Below are 23,574 nucleotides of genomic sequence, written 5' to 3'. Positions count from 1 at the left end.
TAACTAAAATGCTAAAATTGTGAAGATTTCAGTAATTTAACCTGACTAAAGGATGCTAGTACCTGATATATGTGCATTGTATTGCCAAAAAACAACCCATATTTATGTAGCAGAAGCATTCTTCTTACCAATAAATAACTTAAAGTTTACATTTTAACAATTTTGTAAAACTGCTATATTTTGGGGCAAAAAAGGGGTCTTATTGGACCTACTCCTTTCAGAGCAAGTAATATGGCTGCCAGTGTCCGGGTTAAAAAGAAATTGTATCTTCAATATTTTGAAAATTTTGTTCAGTTATAGTTTGGAAGTCATTATTTATATTTGGAAATTTTCCTTGATTTTGGAAATGTTTTTAATGTGGAGCAGGATCTGCTTACCCTTCCGGAGCACCTGAGATCACCCCCAGTTTTTTGGTGGGGTTCTTGTTGCTCAGTCTTTAGTTTTCTATGTTTTAATAAACAGATAAAAGGATTATGTCTTAATTCTTTACCAACTACATTTATATTCATATACTTCATTATCTGACAATTTTTGCCTCTTTTTTATACTTCTTTTAAAATTTGGTTTACTTCTTGCATGTCTAAGTATAAAGATTTTTCTGCAAAGTTGTATACAATTAAATCGAGCTCACTAGCCGCCTGATTTTGACTTTCTACATGTTTCTTTGTTTCGAAGTTTATAATTTCCTTTATAAAAGTTTCAGATGAGAAATTTTGGATTAATGTTTTTTTGGAGTTATCATTCCACTTAAAAGATTTCATTGGTTTCAATTTATCTTCTGGATACAAATAATGTTTTTCACTTATATTACATTTACGAAATATTTCAATTTGTACATGATCTGAAAGGTAGTTTAATTCATAAAGTTTTAAAGTATATTACTGAGGTCTGGAGACTCTTACTTTCAAAAGCATAATCGACTGTACTCATACCATTGGCCGTAAACATGTAAAATATCCTAAAGAATCATCAATGTATCTCCCGTTAAGTATTCATAGTCTTGATGACCGGCATAATTCTAAAAGATTGTTACCTTGTGCATTTAGTACTTTATCTTGGTTATTTCTTAGTCATAGTCTGTTTTGTGAATCAGTACCTTCTTAAATATGAGAAACTCCTTTGGAATATTTTTTTAAAAGTACTAGTATCCCCCACTATGTCTTTTTACTATCTTCTTCTTTTTTCTTATTTTAGAAAAAGTATTAAAGCCAGGGAAATTATATTCTTTACATTATCTTTTCCAAGTTTGTAGCAAGATATATTTGTCACAATCTATAACATTACTATAATCATGTGTCAGTATATACATCTATACACGTATACATGTAGTAGTATCATAAATCTGTTTGAATCAGTATACACGTACAAACATATAGTAGTATCATACACCTGTTTCAAAATATACATATAGCATTAATATGAAAAGGCCTTTAACTTATTTAAGGAAGGAACCATTAAAAGAGGAATAACTCTATCTAAATTTTCTGTACTCAAGAACTTTGAGTGAAATGATACTTTGTTACAGTCCTAAGACTAAGGTACAATTTTCCTCTCAATATGAGAAAGTTGTTATCAGCAGCATTATTCATAGTTATATGTCTTTTAAATTGTTGTGACAGGTTTATTACTTTTAGGGTTACACAGTATATAGAAACAAAGATAATGTTACAGTAGGCTAAGTGTATATGTATTTTAATGTTTTAATATGAAATAAAAAGCAACACATGAACAAAGAAAATGTATCGATAAAAGAAGAAAAAAGAAGAAAATAGATTGGTAAGTTCATGTATATATTTAAAGAAATTTCAAATTAAGAAATATATATAAATAAATTACTAAATATATACATAACATGTATAAAACCAAGATCAATTAATTTAGCTGCAAGTTGAAAAAAAAAAGACTTCAGATTTCGATCTAGTAATAACAATTACAATAAATTCTACAAAATGCTGTTTAAGGGACTGGTAATTTGTAACCTATAGAGGCCTGAGAGGTGTCCTTGAAATTTTCAGAGTACTTTTAGGGGAATCCTTGATATAATGCTCGGCTCAAATAGAATTCAAACTTAAATTAAACTAATCCTTTATTTTAAACATCCAACCCCCCTTTGAAGCTCTGCATGTTCTACTGATCCAATGTTCTATTACAAGTGTTATATATAGATTTTTTATGTAATTTTGTAAAAAATATACATAGGTATTTGGAAACAGAAAAGGGGGGGGGGGACTTTAAAAATTTTAAGTCTTTCCAAAAAAAAGGGGTCTTTGATTTTTCTCCCTTCTGCAGGGGGTCTATTCTAGGGGGGACTTAAAAAAAATAGTAAGATTTTAATTTTTAATCCCCTACCTTATACATGTTAAAGAAGCCAATTACTGGACCCTTACAATTTTGATTGTGCAATAAGCTTTGACGTTATCATTTTTTTTCTTTAGAATATGAGTGAAACATTTCAAGACCACGAAAATGGGTGAAGATGAAGAGAAAGAAGTTAATTGTAGATATTGAAACAAGAATGTCCCATCCTTAAAATCAATCTTTGTACAGGAGAACAATCAATGGTGTGATTTAACTTTATTTGTGAATTTTTGGAAAAAAAACAGCAAAGAACATGATAAATTGAAGGACTTCAAAAATATAAAGAGGGATCTAAAACGTGACTGCAAAATTGTAGATGATAAAACATTTGTGAGTCTAACAGGAATAATTCGGTACTGTTACAAGCATGAAAACTCACTTCATATTTCTAAGCAAATTGTGCATGAAGTCAACATTATACTATTTAAATCTAAAGGAAAAGAACTACCCAAATTAGTTGACAACTCTTCATGTTTGGATTTATATCAAGAAATAGCCAAGAAGAGTTTTAAAAATGTTGCTGTAGAAAACATATTCTTAAACAATATCGAATTTCCAGAAGACACAATTTTGTACTTGTATCATGAATATAAACCACTATTTTTGGAGAAAGAATGGAAAAGAATTTGTCTTTTTGAATATCACTTTCACTTGTACAACAACTTAAACTTTGAATATGAAGAACTCACACAGCACAAATGGAACATTTGGAAAAAACTATTACATTTCACTCTAAGTGTAGATGATGTAGCTAGGCAGTCAAAGCAAACAATACAGATGAAAACTGAAAGGAAGAAACTCGCCTCAGACTATGAAACAATAAGATTTAGGATTGACAATAAATTTCATTTGGCGAACAAAATTGAGCAAGACATTTGTCAAAAGGGTATAGACCTGAACATAGAACATATTTTTGAGAATATTGCGTGTTTTGACTGTACACGGAAATGGTCGCATGGAGAAGGCATCCATGTAATTGTTGAATTACCAGATATAATTGAGGATTTCAACCTTCATGACATTTCATTATTAATGAAAAGCACGATTAAAAACAAACATAGTATGCAATGCTGGTCTGTCATATTTTGTCGACCAACTTCACTGACCAGATACAAAAAATTAAAAGGCAGTTTAAATCGTTTTATACTACGGGATGATTACATTAATTCACGAATTCATCACCATATAGTGTTTACTCATACTCACCAACAAGGAGACAACGAGATTGAGAGAATTGTAGAAAGCTGTCCTTCCTGTGAAACAAACACAGATATTGAACCACTAGATTGGAAGTGTTTAACACCCTGAAAGAATGGCAACTTGGTGTTCCACTGCACATGCAGATATTGTTTGAAACTTTTATAAATAGCAATTCCATAAAAAAGTCCAAAGATCTTAAAGCTCTTGTTGAACAGAAAATATCATGCATGTATTCATTATATGATACACTTTTGAATGTCTTCAATAGAACGTATATCAGTGTGTTGCAAATCCGAAACACTGAGGAACTTCTGCTGAATTATAGAAATATACAGACAGTATTTGATATAACATCTGACACAGGTACTACCCTAAGCTTAAAAGAAGCAGAACGACAATTGAAAGAGAAAGCTGACCCTGATCTTTGCTAATATAATACATACTTGAAAAGGCATTCTTTTCCGTATGTAACAGTTGATGAACAGCTAAAGTTGGGGCTTTGTTTACGAGAATGTGTTCTTGTATTGATGCTTGACAATTTAGTAAGATTGAGATTTCATAGCGATCCAGATCCTGGTGAAAATAGGTCTCAACAGATTTGTACATTGCCTGTAACTATCAAGGGACTTCCACATGACTCTAACGTAAAACGAGAGTGGCATGATGACATGTGCGACTAAGTTGACAATTGTAATTGCCGCAAAAGATGCAATATCAATAAAACAGATGGGTTGAATAGCTTGACAGTTTTGACAGAAGAAGAGAGTTCAGATATGAAGAAGTTTTGTCAGCTGATCCAGTGGTCAATAGTTAAGTGTTGGGAGACCATAAAAATTGGTAAGTACTGATTTCTTTGATTAAATTATTTACAATCTAGAATGAGGTGAACACCGACCAATGTGCTTTAGGTGTTAAATTATGAAGCACAAAATGTAAGTTCTTTATTTTGGCTACTTTAAACTTAAGATGAAATATATTTTACAATAAAAAAAATTACAATTCATGTTTGTCATAAACACATAACTAACATGATTTATAACAGTCATATAATGTATGTTTCAGAACCATATATCAAGACTCTACTCTCCAAAGTACAACCCTCTATTGAGTCACATGCGACAGAGAGCGAAGAACATTCTGAAGGGAATTAGGATACCCTAGACTATGATTTTTTGGATGTGTCTTTGGCATCTCTTCAGATTAACGAAAGTCAGATTCTAGAAACTTCTCTCCAATCGTTAGGAGCAGCTTTTAGTGAGCTGGACGTCTCTATTGAAAGTGTAGAGGATGATTTGTTTGAAATAGAACTACATAGTTTCGTAGAGGTAAGTCTTAAAACATTGTTTCAAATACAGCAAAAAATAGTCAAGAAATGCAAAGAATAAAAGTATCAACAGAAAAACTTGTAAACAAGTTAATTGTTTAGTCTCCTGAAAAGCATAGTTTGATACATTTAAACATAAAGAAAAAAGTAAAATCACAAAAATACCGAACTCGGAGGAATATTCATAACGAAAAGTCCCTAATCAAATGGCAAAATCAAAATCTCAAACACATCAAACAAATGGAAAACAACTGTCAGAACACAATTCAAAAATAGAACAAAAATATCCGAAAAAAAAAAATCAAGATACATATATGCATTCCCGTTCTAAGCATTATAGTTTAAACAATATGAGAAATCGATTCAAATGAGATAGTGTCAAAAATTAAAACCAAAGAAAACTCATAACTTGAGACCAAAAAATAATCAGAGAAACATATATATTTAAATGACCTTGACATATGAATTAACAAAATATGATACAAATACAAATAATTTTTGCAGGAAACTCCAGATAAAAGTACAGAAATTGAAGACAGAACAGGCATCGAAGAAGATATGACAGATTTGACAAGTGCACTTTTAAATGCTGAGCTGCGATTTGATCCCGAATCTTTCATTCTTGAAGCGGAGAAAAGAGATATTGAAGACCTTCATTCTGTTTTTCATGATGAAACAACAGTGACAGAAAAAATTCTGAAAACAATAGTGAAAAACATATCCAACTTTAATGGAAGCTATTAACTTTAAGGCATATGATGCACCTTCACTTCTTTGTAGGCATCCACCACCGTATACTGGAAGAGACGATGATGAATCAAAACTTCGAGAGATTTTAGATGACATCTTGATTAAGTCAGATCAGCAACATACATACAAAGATGGGCAAAATAGAATATTGTTTGCTTCAGATCATTAAATCGGGAAAAATTTGATATCGTTGATGAAGAAATGCTCAAAGTACCAAATATTCCTTCCTGAGTTTCCTATCTTACATTTGCGGAAATCAAGAATTTGTAACATCTTTTCTGGGTATAAGAATGCAGGACTGGTTCATCTTTTAAAGTACATGCGTGATGACAATACAGAGGAATGGTCAAAGCTTTTGTCTGAAAGATGTATTGATGATGCAACGACTGTTATTTGGAGATTAAGCCTGTCACTACATTTGAGTTTCTTTTTACAGTTCATTATGTAGTTGCCTTCAGAGAAACTCAAAGAAATAAGTAAGGACATGGATGATAAAAATTACAACAACTTGTTGTCATTCTGGGATAATCAGCTTGGTGATTTCATAGAGCATGGTACTAGCAGGAATCCAACATTTACTCTTCACAAAGAAATGATGAACCATTGTGATGAAGTTTTAGCAATTGCATTTTCGGAACGGCTTGGTGGATGCAAAGGGTATAGTTTGTTGCTAGCTGCTGTAAAGTCTTCATTGCCCTTTGCTTTTCTTAATAGGGCTTCATCTTATGCAGCTTATACTACGTATCTTTTACACGAACACTATACTGCAGGGATATATCATCAGAAATACTTTACGACTTACAGGCCTGGCACTGTAAATTTTGGCTTGGATTCTCAAAGAGAAATGGACCATCGGGATGTTGTAAAAGGATTTCGTTCTAGAAGTTCCATCAAGTCCATTATACCAAGAATGTCAATTATTGATGAATTAGACCAAGCACACCTGGAACGAAATCATATTGACAGTAAATTGAGGCAAAAACTGCCATTTTCAGTTATTAAGAATACAGACCTCAAGCATGTTATACCAACAGCAGAACTTATACTGAGGAGAAAGGGGTTACAAACTGACGTGAACATTATACCTTACAATGTTTATGTCAAAACAAATACTATGCTGTCTTCTGCTCTCTTGGACACTACAACATCAGACATTGGCAAGTATTTGATACGAAAGTTTGTAGCTTCAGAATCTTTATTTGGATGTACAAAGGAAGACCTACCAAAAGTAGAAGAAATCATAGGGCCCAAACCATTGGTTGACAGAGTTAAAAAATCTAAAGGCACAGTCATTTGTCGTACAAAGTTTAAACAAGCATTTCTCGACAAGACTGAGAAAGATATAGCCGAGGAAAAGAGGGTTAAGAAGGTTACTAAACTAACCAAAAATCTAGATCATCTATCATCAACAATGAATGCTTGTCAAGCTATAGTGAAGCCAGACTGCACGATGCCCAAAGTCCTAAAAGCTGCTGGTATTCAACAAGCCCTTTTAGGCCTATTGGTAAAGGTTGTAGATAATCCTGACTTCCAAGTAGACAACATTTCATTAGATACAGTGAAAGAAGCCGATTATGAAAAACTTTCTGCAGCTAAACTTGCATGGATAAGGCAGAAGAAAAGCCCGCCAACAGAAATAATGCAAAGTGTTAAAGTAACAACCATAGAGTTTGCAGGTGTAAAATTCAAGTGTAAGGTTCCTTCAGGGACAGAGTATCTAAATTTTGTTGAAAAAGCTGTTCTTAAGCCAACACTTGGGATGCTTCCAAGATTAGAAAGGCTAGTTGTATGTGAAGAAAAATATTCTCTTACCCCCGATGACATGAAAGCAGCTACAAGAGAACAGGGGCAAAAAACAAGAAATTCATCCATTGCACATCTTAAACTTAGTACTGAAATGATTAATGAGCACAAATTTCAAATGGAAGCTATTACCAGTACACTAGAAGGAAAGATCCAGATAAGCACATACTTGGCAAAACATGAAGATAAACTGAAGCTTAATAACAACATAACACTGGACTTTGACAGTGAATATATTCTCCAAGGCTGTCAATGCGAGGATGAAAACGAAAGTTGCCAATGTAAAAGATATGCTGTTCAGAAATATTAACATCTATCCATCAAACTAAAGGTGAAGCAGAAATGGCGCAGGTAGACTGGATTTTTGAAATTGAACCTGAACTTGCCAGTGGAGAGGCTGTAATGAGTATTGTTACATCTGGTGACATTGATGCTGTTGTAATACATCTTTTTGCACTATCAAGACTTTGGCCAAGAAAAGATGACAGCACTTTTAAAATACCAGTGTATGTCTTTTTACAAAAACCTGGAAAAATATTCGATTTATATTGCATCACTCGAATATTGGAGGTGCTTGAAAAACAGCTGCAAGACAAACATATTGGAAACAAAATAGCATTGGCACTTTGCTTAGGATGCAATGATTTTTATTCCAAAATTTCATGGAATGTCACATAAAAAGATACTTGAAATTTTCTTGACCGCGACTACGATGCAGTTTGTTTAATATACAATTTGAAGCTGTTCATTCAGTAACAATTGATAGTAGTTTATATAAAGATCTTGTCAAACAACTGTACTGTTCAAATAAACTAGATTATTTTAAAATGTCTTTAGAAGAAGTAAGGAGATTAACCATCAAGCCTAGACAAAGAAAACAAAACGATCCTCTTGCAAAAAATACTAGAGGTCTACAACTTTGGATGCCACCTTCATCTGTATTAGACAAACTGGTTCTCCTGATAGGATGTTAGGTTGGTTATCTAATGACAGTAGGGAAATCAAATGCTGTTCTGCCAAATTTCTTAGAAAGAGGGTGTCTAAGAAAAACCGAATCAGGAGATATAGAATATGATTTGGGACCTGATTCATTTATTGGTGACATAAATGACCTAATATGCCTGAATTCGCTATCAACCGGAAAGAAACAAAAAGAAAAAGAAAACAGAAGGAAACACCACAAGAAGGATGCAGAAGAAAAAATACCCTTGGCATCAACACCAAACAAGACACATAAATAATGGTTAATATCAATCAAAACAACTCATATTTACATTTTTGGGGTTTTTTTTTTGTTACTTGTTTCTTATTTATTTTGATTGACGGTATTCATTTGTATTGTAGTCTTTTTTAGGAGTTAAAACTGGTCATATAATATGAGATATTTAATCAAACAGTAATAAGTGGACACGTTTATTACATTTATATCATTGACTTCTCTGCAATTAGTATGTTCTTTTTTTCTTCAGATGTTGAATTTTATATTAAATATACTTTGTGTGTGTAGATTTTAGGACGATTTCAACTTTAACACTTATAAAACAGAATAAGAATAAAAATTTTATTATTCTAATCAAGAACCCATGAAAACAAATGTATGTTATAAATGTATCACAAATTCAAAATTTTTTTTATCTTTGTACAATAATTATTATCTTATTTCATACAGAAAAATGTATGCTTTATAAAAAATATAAATATCCTTTTGATTAATGACATCTTTACTAAAACTTATTGTCTTATTTTGTACTAATAATAAGATTTCAGATGTGTAATCTGATAAAGAATTACTTATCTACACACTTAAGTACTTCACAGTAAAACATCAAAAACAAAGGAATTTTGACTTTGAAACCAAGCGTGTGTTGATATCATAAATTTGTCAACTTTTGTTTAAATTCACATAAGTATCATTTACAGCTGCTGATAACAAACTTCTCAGTTTGAGAAGAAAATTGTACCTTAGTCTTAGAACTGGTTACTGAACAACCCTTTTTCTTTTCTTTTCTTTTCTTTCTTGTTCATTTTTTTACTGTATTTATTTAATAATGTATTTAAAAAAATAAAAAGTCCCCATTTTTAATTGTGCATAAGCTGTTTTTTTTAACATATGAGAAAAAGGACTTGTTATAATTATTTGTGTATAAAATACACCCTTTACTTAGAACATCTGTTTAAATCTGTATTTTGATCAATTGCAAGTAATAAGACAAAATGTGTGTATACAATATTCTTTATATAGGCATTAGTTACCATGTAAGTCATGGTTTATTGACGCATGAATATAAAATACATAATGATGCACAATTTAAATACATAAATACAAAATTGTTATTAATATTGAATGGGAGAAAACTTTAATAAATATAAGAGAAAATTTCTTGTCAGTAAAGTTTTAATTTGAATCAAATATATATATATATTACTTGAGGTATATGGAAGATAATTTATCGTAATTCCTTACTTTGAGCAGGTTATACTGTGATAACACATCATAATATCTTACTACATGTATGTAAAGATTTTACTGTGTTTTACAGTATTGCAAAAGTTGTATTCTTGATCAGAGATTATAAGCTCAAACAAATCTATAATGCACCACATTCTTCTTTACTATAGTATACTTCTATCAAACAAAAGATAATTTATAAAAATAATATGCAAACAACTAAGTATATACAGTTTAATTTATGTTTTCTGTAGACACAAAGATTCGACACATTGTATCAATGAAACAGTTTACTGTACAATTGTTCTTCCATGCAGCCTTCCAATCATCTACATTTTCAAGTATGTCCAAAGCGGTGTCATGGCCAGCTTCACATAAATAAGCAAACCTAAATTTATAATTAGAGGTATGCCATCGCAGTTTAATCACAGCACATGTATTAAAACTTTAATTTGTGTCCTTATTTGGAGAGTGAACAGGAGGTTCATTTGAGAGTATAATATTTTTCTTAGAATAAAACACGTACTCAGAATGAAATAATTCAAATTCTAATATGACGACCTATATATCGTCAACCAGTATAATCACAGTATATCTACTTTTAGCGCAAGTGCATAATTAAATACACAAAACATGCTCTTCCGCGTTACGCCCAACTTATTTATACTACCAGGTATTCTCAATTTGCGACATCAAAACTAAAAGTTTATGTAGGCCAAGATTCAGATACAATATAGTTATCTCTATTCTTAAGCAAAATAAACAAACCAGTCCATTTCAATTTAGTTTTCGGTGTAATCGTCTTGGCAACTAAACAAGGGACGTCATATGTATGCTTCTGGTGTCAAATGTAAACACCGGGCGTTTAAAAGCTTCTTGTACGCCTCAGAGTGCAATAAAATTACATTAAAGGGAAACTTCGCAAAAAAATAAAAAATTGATATTATATCCATTCTGTATAAAAAAGCACAAATTCATAAATATTAAAGTTTTATTCTGCTAGATAAGAGATCACCATCGATTTTAAATTTAGAGTATCAATTCTCTGCGTGCGGCCATTTTGACATCTTCTCGGTTTAGAAACCACGATATATCCATAAACCACAAAGGACCAAAACCAGCAGTAACCTAACGTAGTCGCATTTATCCGACTAACTAACTTGCTACGGAAAATGTAATTATTTTTTTAAATAACTATGGTCTGTCGTTTTTAAACTGTTTTTTTCTTTACGAAGTTTTTGAAACAAGAAATTTATATGGGAATTAGTTGAAAAGTCAAAAGTTCAAAGTCATAAATAAGTGTTCTGTGTAAAATCGTTTTCGAAAATCTAATTTGTTCATAATTCTTTTATGTAATAAACTTATTTAAATAAATTCGGACCTTCTCTTATCTGATCACCAGCACGGCTAAAGGAATTATTCCCTGAGGTATTGTGAGGTGACACGTCCAGGTATTCAAGCGATTTCCTGTCGGGCTTAAAAACTCTAATTACACAATTACATAAAGCATGTTCATGCATCGCTTCACTTCTGAGGGTATTGATCAGTGTACACAGCCGATAACTTGTAACTTTCCATTTTGAAACTATCAGGTGTATAATATATATCTCTGTCTTGCGTGTCCGATAGTGATATACTAGTCATTACTAAACTCATACGCTTGTTTATAAATAACATTTCTGGTGTAAAGAATGATATTTATGAAAATCTTAATAATTCCAAAAAAAGATTTGATAAAATAAAAATCTATTTACATATTTTTTCCAAGGGTAAATTGGGGAAAATGTAAGTATATACTCGTTGTCAATAATGATGGACACATGAAAGACTATTGATTTAACAAAAATGTACGCACTTGTCGATCATTGATTTATACGCCTAGATAGAAAGACTAAGTTTCGGAACTATAGATAGTCGCAATTTAAAATTGTATATTGAATATAAGAAAGAACATCCAGAACCAATTTGATTTAAATACAGGTCGATATCTAACTTGCTTTGGTTCATCGAAGTTATGGACATAGTAAAATCACAGATTTATATTTCAATTAGATTGTTCTCGAACAGTTGAAGAAATTCGTCATCACCTCAATTGTTGGGTATAATGTATATTAATGTGAACATGGTTCTAATAGAACCGTATGCCAATTTTCCTGTTCCGACATGCATGTAATATATATGCCACTGGACGTACACTAATGATCCCCAAAAAGTTTATTTGAAGAAATAAAGAAACTTCAATCCGGATAGACTGATAGTAGTTGTATTAACGTCTGATCAGCTTGAGGGTTGATTAATTTATAACGTTAGCTTGTGGGGGAATGCACTTATACATAAAATATTAAATAAGAGTAATATAAGAGAAAATATAAATACAAAAAGTCGCATATCTGGTAAAAAAAAAAGGTCTCACCAACCAGGGACTTTCTATACTAACGTTAGTATAAACTGTCCCTGCACCAACTATAGGATTTCACGTACAATTGTCATTATAATCGAAATAACAGACAGTCATTAAAATACGTGCATGTACACTTTGATAAAAAGGGGTGCCGCAGTTGCATATTATTCATCATAAATCTATTTCAAGTTTATACTTTCCTGTTATTCTTATCAGTTAACGCAGAGACATGTAACTATACATCTCTAGTTAACGACAATCAACTGAATCTGATGTGACTTACCGTTCATCTCTAGTGGTTCATCTCTTTCTTCTTTTTTTCTCTTTTTTTTTATTAGGACAGGAACATAAACATTGTTAGATATAATGTTCCCAGGTTTGAGGGGGGTTGGAGGTCAAGTCTATCGAAAGTTACAAAATAAGAACGTTGTATTTAAATTTACAAGAAGAATTCTGTTCTTGGACGTAGTTTTCTTTCTTTTTTTTTTTAGTTCAGCGATTTAAATTGAGAACAAATCTAGTCAGAATTTAAATCGTTCCGGCAATCCCCCACCTAAGACTCCTCTAAAATCATGAATGGTCATGCTTCACAATCATCAGAATTTACTTTGCATTGGTACATTCTGTATCGGTAGTGATTAACCTTGACATTTCCGGGTATAACAGAGCTACTTGTATATTACCTGTATGTGGTTAGGTACATCGTCCCATGAGGTCTTACGTATACAGGTTCACATTTATAATGGTTTCTGATATAACAAGGTTTTATGACATTCACACTTCTGCATGTTCTGTATACCAGTTTATTATCTTATTTTCAGACCGAATGAGGATGTGAATATTTTCCATGAAAAATATTGAGTATCAAAGTATCAAATTAATTTCGGGATTTTTTTCTTTCTTGGTATTAAATCACAGAAATTTAAAGAATATACTGCTTATAGATATAAGAAGATGTGGTATGAGTGCAAATGAGACAACTCTCCATCCAAGTCACAATTTATAAAAGTAAACCATTATAGGTCAAAGTACGGTCTTCAACACGGAGCCTTGGCTCACACCGAACAGCAAGCTATAAAGGGACCCAACAAATTACTAGTGTAAAACCAGGAGTATTCTTGTCAGTTAAGACAGACATATAATTATATGTATATATATGTCTGCGGTGTAGACATGGTTTATGAATGAATAAGTCTTGCAAAGGTACAAGATATAAAGCACATTAAAAATTGATTCCGCCGGTCTGTCTCCATTCAATAAAGGAAAGTTGACGTAAGACTGATTCTGTAAAAAAATTTTAAACATCGTTGGTCAAATAGCTAAAGTATTTGTTATGAGATGTAGAATATTTTAATAAGGACATTCCCGATTAGGTAAATGTAGATCGCTTTGGACGGACCAAACTTTATTAATGTAACTGATAATTTTCTCTGCACATTTAAATATTCAAGGTTACCGATGATAATTCAAGATAGCACAGTTTTTGGTTTATACGCTCGTTTTCGTGGGCCATTTTTATTTATAAAATTATTTCATTGAAAGTTATTCAGAATTCCGATGTTACAACAAAATACTCACCCAACTGAGCTAACGCAAAATATAAAAAATACATATAACGGCGATTCAGGTATTTTGCCACCATATTCCTCCCCAAATAATTATTTTTTTCCGTCTCAAACCCACATTTCTCTTTATCATTTTTTTTTTATCTTTTTCAAACCGGAAAATAATTTTTGTTCGTAATTATTCGATCTCATTCCAATAAGACAAAGTTGACCTTAAATTTCCTGTCAACTTTTTAAACATCTTTCTTCAAATGACTGAAGAATTTATACGTTGTGAGATTTAAAATATTTTGATAAGGACATTAATTCCTGAATATGTAAATAAAGATCGGCTTTGGACGGACCAAATTATATAATTGCAATTGGTAATTATCTATTTCAAATATTCAAGGTTACCAATTCTAATTTAAAATAGTACAATTTTTAGTTCATACACTCGTGTTTAGAATGTCATTATTATTTATTCAATTAAATTAATTCAGTATTTCATTGTTACAAAAATATTCAGCAGTCATAATTCATTTTAAACTGAGCTTACGGAAAATATAAAAATATACCACGGCTATCCAGTTATTGTGCCACCATATTACTCCCCCAAAATAATCATATTTCTTTTTTTATTTTCTATCTCAAACTATCACTCCCGTTTATCATTCATACGAAATGATGTTCACACCTGGAACGGTGAACCGTGACGGCTAAAATACACTGAGTGAAGATCAAAAGATTAGAATTACAGAATGCAAACCTTTAAATACCTTAGTTTAACCACGCATTCAACATGTAGTCACTAAGTGTCACAGTACAATACACATTGTATTAATTTTACACAGTACTAGCGGGAAATGTTTGCTAGACTGAAGTAAAAGGTGAGAATACAAACATGCATTTTTAATACACTATCAGTTATATATGTTTGTTGAAAATATCCGTCGGAAAAAAAATTCATAAAAATATTATATTGTATGATTTACTTTTATTACTATAATGACTATAATCATATCAGAAATCCTTAAAATATAAATCGTACATTTTATTTTTAAAAGTTGCACGGCTGATCACTTTACTTTCTTAATTATTAGTTGGTTAATAGCTACGCCAAAAGTCGTCGATGCGCTTTAAATCGCGTTATTAGATGATTAACGAACAAGACTTAAATGAGATTAATTCCACTCCCGGCATGCAAAAAGACTTAAACTACGTCACAGAAGTCAGGAAGTTCGAATAAATAAAATTAATAATTCACAATTTTCTTCTTTATTAGCTTTCATATCCAGATAAAACTTGGTGAATATGTTTTTTATGGTATTATGAACATAATAAGATGATAAGTAAAAAATCGCGAATTTTCCCTTTAAAAGAACATATGTAGGTGAAAAATGTGAGTTTTTTGTTTTAATTTATTATTGAATATTATAATATTACTAATATTATCATATGGGGGTAAAACGGAACTGCCAATCGAAACATTACCCTAAACAAAACCTCTAAATATAAAATCAAGACATGTTTTTAATTTTCTGAAGCATAAAATGCAATGAGATTATATTGTTTTGATTTCAACCATGCCTTGAAACTTTTGTAGGTGCAAAGTTTTGTCTGTACTCAGAGTAAAATTTTCGGTTATATCTACCAGTTCCTTTAAATGAACCTTAATCTTAAATTTGAAATATTATTTTAACAACAATATACCGCTGAATATTTGATAGAACTATAGAAAATGGTTGAAGTGTGTTATATAGACTTCGATTTCTGTAGGATTTAGCACTCTTCGGATTTAGCCTGTTAATGAATATAATTTAGGAGAAATGTAAATTACTTCTTTATAATCGATTTATATTTATGTAAAAAAAGAAATGCCCCCTCCCCTTTCCATCGCAAACAAAAACAAAAAGAAACAATGTGCGTGCCTAAATATTTCCATAGCATTGAACATTAAAACATTCAAGGTTGTTTATATAATATAAAAATAAGACTCTCAAACAGAGACCAAATGACGTAGAAGTTAACAACTAAAGGTCATCGTTGCCTTCAAAAATGAAGAAAACCCATATCACATAGCAAGCTATAAAAGGCCCCGAAATCACAAATGTAAAGTAACTAAAACTAGAAAACTAACGGCCTGATTTATTTACAAAATAATAAACAATACACAAATATGATATACAGCAAGCAACAAACTACAACCACTGAATTACAGGCTCCTGACTTTGGATAGGCCCATACAGCATGTGGTTGGGTTAAACATGTTTTCGGGCGCCCAACCCTCCCCTAACCTGGGACAGTGGTGTAACAGCACAACCTTAGAACAAACTATAAAAATCAGTAAAAACATACACAAATAAAGATAATAAATAGTAATCATTGTTCGGGTAAAGGTAATAATATAAGTACAAATAAAATAAGCAAATCATTGATGTAAATAAAACAAACGTAAGATGACCATAGATATAGTTTATCCCTTAACCCAAGGATGACATATGAATACAACATATTTTATTTCCAGTTAGATCCAAAACAAAAGTAGCCAAAGAAAAATACAACCATGAACTCTATTCGTGTAAAAATAATGGGCACTTTTCGGAATAAACAGATGAGAGATTGAGATTAATGGATGGAATGAAATTATATTACTGTGTTACCACCTCCTGTAATATCTGATGTTGATTTCACGTGATGATTGTAGTAAACTTATAAAAATGATCGTTTATATAAGCAATATACATTACAGACATTATTGTTTATTGATTAAATGGTAGCTAATCTTTCAATTCTCTGCAAAACCGCATACGTTTGACTTAATATGTATATTTGTTTTTAATTTAAGGTACCTCCATAGCTACTTTATACTTAAGGATTTTTTTATTTTTTTTTTTGTGTGACGGGTTTTTAGCATACCAAAGAATTCGTATTTGAACTTAAACATATTTAGAAAATGATTGAGTATAACATACAATGGTAAGACTGAAATTTAAATATAATTTAGTAATTTGGGGTGGAAATGACATACTCGTATTTTGCATCGACTTATAGCGAACAAGGTCTAACAAACCTCTTTTATTATTTGCATTTTAATGTATCTTTACTGGAAATTGCTCTACAAGACAAATTCCCGTAGCATGTATTACTACCATCGTCAGTTATACAAATGAGTTGCCAAAATTTTGCCTGTATGCATCTATAGGTGGCACGGTAGTATTTCCTGGCCCATAAGGGATAATGATAGCCTTTTTAGGATTTTCACCACTTTCTAACACTGCGAAAAATTCTACATACACAGTAAACTGAAGTTCTTTCATTATACTAATCAGAAATAAATTTGAATATGTATCATGACCGTTTACTTTTTTTGCTATTTTTAAAAACTTAAGGCCACTAGTGCTTTTAGGTCTTTTATCATGCAGTGAATACAAAAATTCTCAAAAATTCTCAAAAATTCATTTTCACCTGTATGTAAAATTATTTCATATTTTTCTTCACCTGATTCATCCCTCAGTTTGGGAAAGTATGTTCAGTTGATACTGTATTTTTTGTCCAATCACACTGTTCAGATACATTGACTTAAGTAGGGTACACAAAAGAGCAACCTAAATGCCGGAATGCAAATACTACCGTGGTACCTTTACCAAGACATCACAAACTTGAAAACAGTCATGACACCTATGATGCATAGACTTCTTACTAGGAAACATATTACAATAAAGAATACTAGTCTGCACTTATTTCTTACCAAATAAATATTAAAGATTATACCCCTACCCCAGCTGGCAGATTTTCACTTTTTTTTCATCTTACCATTTTTACTTAAGGAGTGAACAAAACCCAAATATGTGATGTTTCAAATCAACACAGAAGTAAAACATGGTGATTAAGTAGGAGTTATTGGATTGCCAACTCTATTTATAGTTAATCTGACTGAAAGAAACAGTTTAAGCACCAAATCATGAAAAATGATAGTAGAGTCCATTCCACATTTTACAGCATGCCTTACATTCCTTTAAGCATTTCCAGATTGTGAAGGCAATACAACAAGGTTCTTTAGATGGCAGTTAACTATTATTCTAAAATCTTTTTGACTATACATGTACTAGAATATATCTCTAAGTTGACTGATTGTCTATTTCTCATGTGTGCATTAAGTTAAATTATGTCCCCTTACATAATCAATTTACCTTTTTTGTGCTTTTCAGTGTCAGAAAATTAAAACAATTAATGCCATTTGCATGGAAAATGAATAAACTATTTAATCTTGCTGATATACAATCATAATCACATTTTTTGTCCAAAAAATTGTCTTGTCAATGTAAAGAAACCCCTAATGCTATCCCTATTTCAGTTAAATTTGAGGGCTAAATGAATAAATAAGGACCCCTTAACCACTTACTAGTTCCAAAAAAGCTCTTACTGGTGTCATGTTACCACAGAACTACAAATTAAACCTGAAGAAAACTAGTATAGCTGTACTTGTGTGGAAAAAAAATGAGAAATTATGCACTTTATTTATTACGGTGAAAATTATAGGACGTACAGGCAACTAAAATATGTCGCGTCTCAAATTCCAGTTGTTGCACATGTGTCAGACACTGCGAAAAGTTAAAGCGAAACTTTATAATTTAAAATGTATTGCAAGTTACTTAAAAATAAAGAAATTTTACTTTCTTGGTAAATTTTAACATTATTACCCACAGATCAGGCAAAATTTGCTGAATCAGCAATTTTCACTCCCAGGGGTGAAATTTAAGGGCTGTTTTTATTCTACTTGCACTTAATCAACTTTTTATTGATAATATTACAAATTGCATAGGTAAAAAAAATACCTTTATTGATTTAGTGTAAACATATATATCCCAGTTAAGGTGGCACGGTAGTATTTCCTGGCCCATAAGGGATAATGATAGCCTTTTTAGGATTTTCACCACTTTCTAACACTGCGAAAAATTCTACATACACAGTTAACTGAAGTTCTTTCATTATACTAATCAGAAATAAATTTGAATATGTATCATGACCGTTTACTTTTTTTGCTATTTTTAAAAACTTAAGGCCACTAGTGCTTTTAGGTCTTTTATCATGCAGTGAATACAAAAATTAAAAAAATTCTCAAAAATTCATTTTCACCTGTATGTAAAATTATTTCATATTTTTCTACACCTGATTCATCCCTCAGTTTGGGAAAGTATGATCAGTTGATACTGTATTTTTTGTCCAATCACACTGTTCAGATACATTGACTTAAGTAGGGTACACAAAAGAGCAACCTAAATTCCGGAATGCAAATACTACCGTGCTACCTATATGCATAATAGAAAATAGTATAATCACTCACTCGAATGAGTACGTTTTGACCAAAAATCCGACATTTATATAATTTTCTTGAATTATTTTATTTTATTTTATTTTTCAGATATTCGAGATGAAAAGAACCTGCTTGTGTATCTTTATGTTTTCATCATTGTGCTCTCTAGGTACTGTATTTATTTTATCGATCTAACAAAGTAGATGAGTTGTCATATTGTCGGATTATATGTATTGGAATGTAAGGTTTAGATATTGGTTATGTTAACATCTACGTATAACTAATCATTATCTTTTTGTAAATTATACAAATATTAAGTTAGGAATTATCTTTTTGTATATTTACAATTAAAATCAATAAATTCAAAATCTGAGTTACAACTAAATTTTGTCTCGCAGCCAATATTTTCTTTCAGCTTTTTACATCAAATTTTATATGTAATTAACTAAAACTTTAATGTTCAAATAAAATGCATTTTATATGAAATTCAAACGTTATTTTATTTCCTGTATATCCTGCGGATACAGTAACCTGAGATTTGGTAAGCGAATTTGCTAAAGTTTAATGTTATTTGAATTTTAAATGTTTTCCCCCTTCTTTTTTGCATTGCTTTGATATTGCTTTTTTTCATAATTCTGAAGTTATAAATATTCGCATAATAACATTAATTATCAATTTTACTCCACTGGCAAACTTAAAACTCTTTTTTTTTGTTTTGTTTCGAAATTCAACTTTTATTCAGTTTCAATCATTAATGTTTTCAAGCTGATAAATGTGCTTTGGGGCAGTTGTAACTCATTTATCGCAATTCTTTGTTTTGAACATTCATTCTTCACAACAAGTAATAGCTTTTCGAAAAAAGCTAGCCGTCTCTTAGGTGATGAAAGTGGAAAGTGTTCTCGCTTTGTAGATTAATTCATTCAGAAAAGCCTTGCATGTCAATCAACAAATTTCACCACACACGTTATGAAGCAGTATATCGTTTAATGTTATGTATCAAATAAGGTCCAACGGAATAATCCTTAAAATCATGGTTGTAAATGCTTTACATATTTGTCAAACAATTTATTCTCTCGTCATTAAATATTATAACCATGTTCAAGTTATCTTATGTTTTTCGTGTAAAATGTAAAATGTGCGTAACAGTGAGCGACTGGATTGAATGTGAAACAATCGATCATGTGTGTGTTGATGATGATGGAAGTGTTAAACGACCTTGACTTTGTGTGTGTTTACAAGAGATTCGGCTATTTATAGATAAAAGTTACCTGTGTACCGATATGCATGATTGGTGACCAGGCAAAATCTAATTGCTAAAATAGAGAGTGCAAATCCGATACTCTACGGGATTGGCAGACATTTACTAGGTTTGGATTGTCCGAACCAATCAACGAACTTTAAATATTAACGTCTCAGTAATATCTTCCAATCAGGTAGTTAGGAGCATTCAGCCCGAAGACTGTCCATCGTTCAGTTCTTAATAACGTCTCCGAGGAGACGTTAATTAAGGAACACCAAATCCATTGGTCGAGAGCACTTTGTTATATTCTAATTACTTTATAGCATTAAACAAAGACACAATTGATAACGAACGCTAACTTACCACAACCACTAGACATAAGGCTCCTACATTGTTGTGTAGCTTCGGACAAATACATAAAGAATGTGGCAGATTTTAACCTATTTGTGAGTGCTCTAGCCACATACCCAATACACTAACCCGTGACAGTATTGTATCAGGACAACATCAAAACAAACTGTTAAAATGAGTTTTGAAGGGCTTGACTCATCAAATCAGCACTTAGCAGAAAACAACTTGCAAAATGATTTTTTTTTCAAAGAAAGAAAGTAATGAGCTACTTGCAGTATCTAAAAGCTAGTTTCAATTAATAAGTGAACCATGTTTTCTCATACTGAAATATCACATCTGTTTAGATAGCCTTTACACATAATTCAAATATATCATACCAAAGAACTAAATTCAGATGTATGCAAAGCTGAATAACATTTCCTCTTCGTAAATGTAACTTGTGGGAATAAATTTCAGATAACTTGAAACTGACATGAACCATTCTACAGAAATACTATAAAAAAATTAAAGATTTCTCATTTGAATGCAGTATGCAAATAACAAAAGATTCAATATTTTTTGTTTGCTTTTGTTTTTTAATATCATATTCCTTTATGTTAACTAAATTCTAGGGGCAGTTGTAACTCATTTATCGAAATTCTTTGTTTTGAACTGTAAGAAGACCTAAATGATTTACATTTATTCTTCACAATTAAGGAACACCAAATCCTACAATTCCTTTGGTCTAGAGCACTTTGCTATATCTTAATGTATATATATGTTAGCGGCAATAAGTGAAATTAGGCATTAAGCTTAAACCTTAGGCAATAAGCTAACGCCTAGTCAGTAAGTCTATTGCCTAAATAATGTTAGGCATTACTATTAAATCCAAGGATTTAAACTTAAGTCCTAAAAATTATGTCCAGGCATTAATATTAATGCCTAAAATGTAAATGAGAGTAAATAAAAAGAAATTTTTTCAAAGTTAAAATACATTTTGTACATAATAAAATAATAAGAATTGAATAAAATTGAGAATGGAAATGGGGAATGTGTCAAAGAGACAACAACCCGACCATAGAACAGACAACAGCAGAAGGTCACCAACAGGTCTTCAATGTAGCGAGAAATTCCCGCACCCGGAGGCGTCCTTCAGCTGGCCCCTAAACAAATATATATACTAGTTCAGTGATAATGAACGCCATACTAAACTCCAAATTGTACACAAGAAACTAAAATTAAAAATAATACAAGACTAACAAAGGCTAGAGGCTCCTGACTTGGGACAGGCGCAAAAATGAAGTTTGAATGTCAATAACAAGAAGTAAAATCATAAGTAAAATATTTATGTTAAAACTCATTGAATAAACCTCTTAAAATATATGTAAACTTGTTGGATAGTTGTCTCATTGGCAATCATACCACATCTCCTTATTGTTATATTGATAGAATATTGTATTGAAATTTATTTGTTACCAATTGGTGCGGTACTATGGCACAGACTATTTCACAGTTTTAAGTTTTTCTAGCATTTGTTCCTGGTGATCGTCAAATACCTTTATGTAGAGTAAAATTCTTTTGTATTATGGACGAATTTGATTCCAATTGACCGCTGTTAATTCGTTCTTCCTCATCCATGCAGTAAGCATGTCATGAATATTTCCATTTGACCACTCAATACTACCCTGTGATTGGAAATGTATTGGCTTCCCGTGAACAATAACTAGTTCTGGCGACATTAGCATTAATTCAGATATAACATAAGCTGTAAATTCACGACCTTTGTCACGTTGCAGTTTATGTGGCACACCAAATATTGTGAAAACATAAATTAAATTAGAAGCCACCTTTGAAGCACTTTTTGACGCAAAGTCTCATATATATATATATATATATATGTCATTTGGTGACACTGATAGATGATTAGAAATCAGTAATAATGATCATAACGGTAATCATCCTTATTACACACAAGCAAATAGATTGTCCATTTGCAAATTAAAATGTAAGATCCGCCCGATCAGTTGAAAAAACATTGATTATACATACATAATCGAAGTCTTCTTCGTGTAATAGAGGACCTCCTGAATCGACAGAAAAATATTTTGAAAAAAAAAGAATAAAAATCAATATGAACATTAGAATACAAGTCAATCAAAAATCTTTCATTTAAAGTTTTCTGTCCTTCGCATTCGTGCAGGAGTCCATTCCGTTATTTGTTTCTCTCTGGACTTTTCTTATACATCAAAAAGAGGTATATGATGTCTCGCAATTTATTTTCTGATTACACCATAAAGGAGCATACATTTTCTCGTAATTTTGTACATTTTATTGTAGAAAAGTATGGCGATGACTTGCATTATAAAAATAAAATGTTCACCGCTTCCCTTTGAACTTTTTCGATCCTCTAAGACTACAGATACATTCAATTTTGAAAGTAAAATTGATTAATATGCACGGTACTATTTCTGTAACTACTTGTACTTCCGATATTTATTAAATATAAAAAAGAAGATGTGGTATGATTGCCAATAAGACAACTATCCACAAGAGACCAAATGACACAGAAATTAACAACAGTATCTTCAGGTTGTTCAGATGTGGTCGGGATTGTATGAGGCTGAGCTTGGAGCTTTAAATCGCATGAATGTTAAAAATTTTCGAATTTCTTTTGTTTGTTTACATAAAAAATTCGTAAGGGTTCCGCGGAACCCAGTATCTCGCCTACTTTTGCTGTTAATCGCAGGCTCAACAAAAATGTGGAAAAAAATAATAAAAATATTCCTCTTTATACTATCTTTTGATTGTAAGTAGCTTCTGTTCAAGTTTGGTAAAAATCTAGGATAGTTTATGAATCT

General features: G+C 31.4%; 1 protein-coding gene across 2 annotated transcripts in view; it reads left to right on the top strand.

The window, feature by feature from the left end:
* LOC127703000 (uncharacterized) overlaps positions 1-23,574 on the top strand; it is a 113,164-nt gene that overhangs the window by 35,979 nt on the left and 53,611 nt on the right. For both annotated transcript variants that reach the window (XM_052207372.1, XM_052207371.1), the window contains exon 2: positions 19,255-19,315. In XM_052207372.1, coding sequence (XP_052063332.1) covers positions 19,264-19,315 — 52 coding nt within the window. In that variant the 5' untranslated portion in view covers positions 19,255-19,263. The remainder of the gene's footprint in view (positions 1-19,254; positions 19,316-23,574) is intronic.

Source organism: Mytilus californianus, unplaced genomic scaffold (genome assembly GCF_021869535.1).
Source record: "Mytilus californianus isolate M0D057914Y unplaced genomic scaffold, xbMytCali1.0.p SCAF_5, whole genome shotgun sequence".
NCBI classification, from domain to species: Eukaryota; Metazoa; Mollusca; class Bivalvia; order Mytilida; family Mytilidae; genus Mytilus; species Mytilus californianus.
Note: the sequence above shows the minus strand (reverse complement) of the source record. Positions and strands in the feature narration are given on the sequence as shown.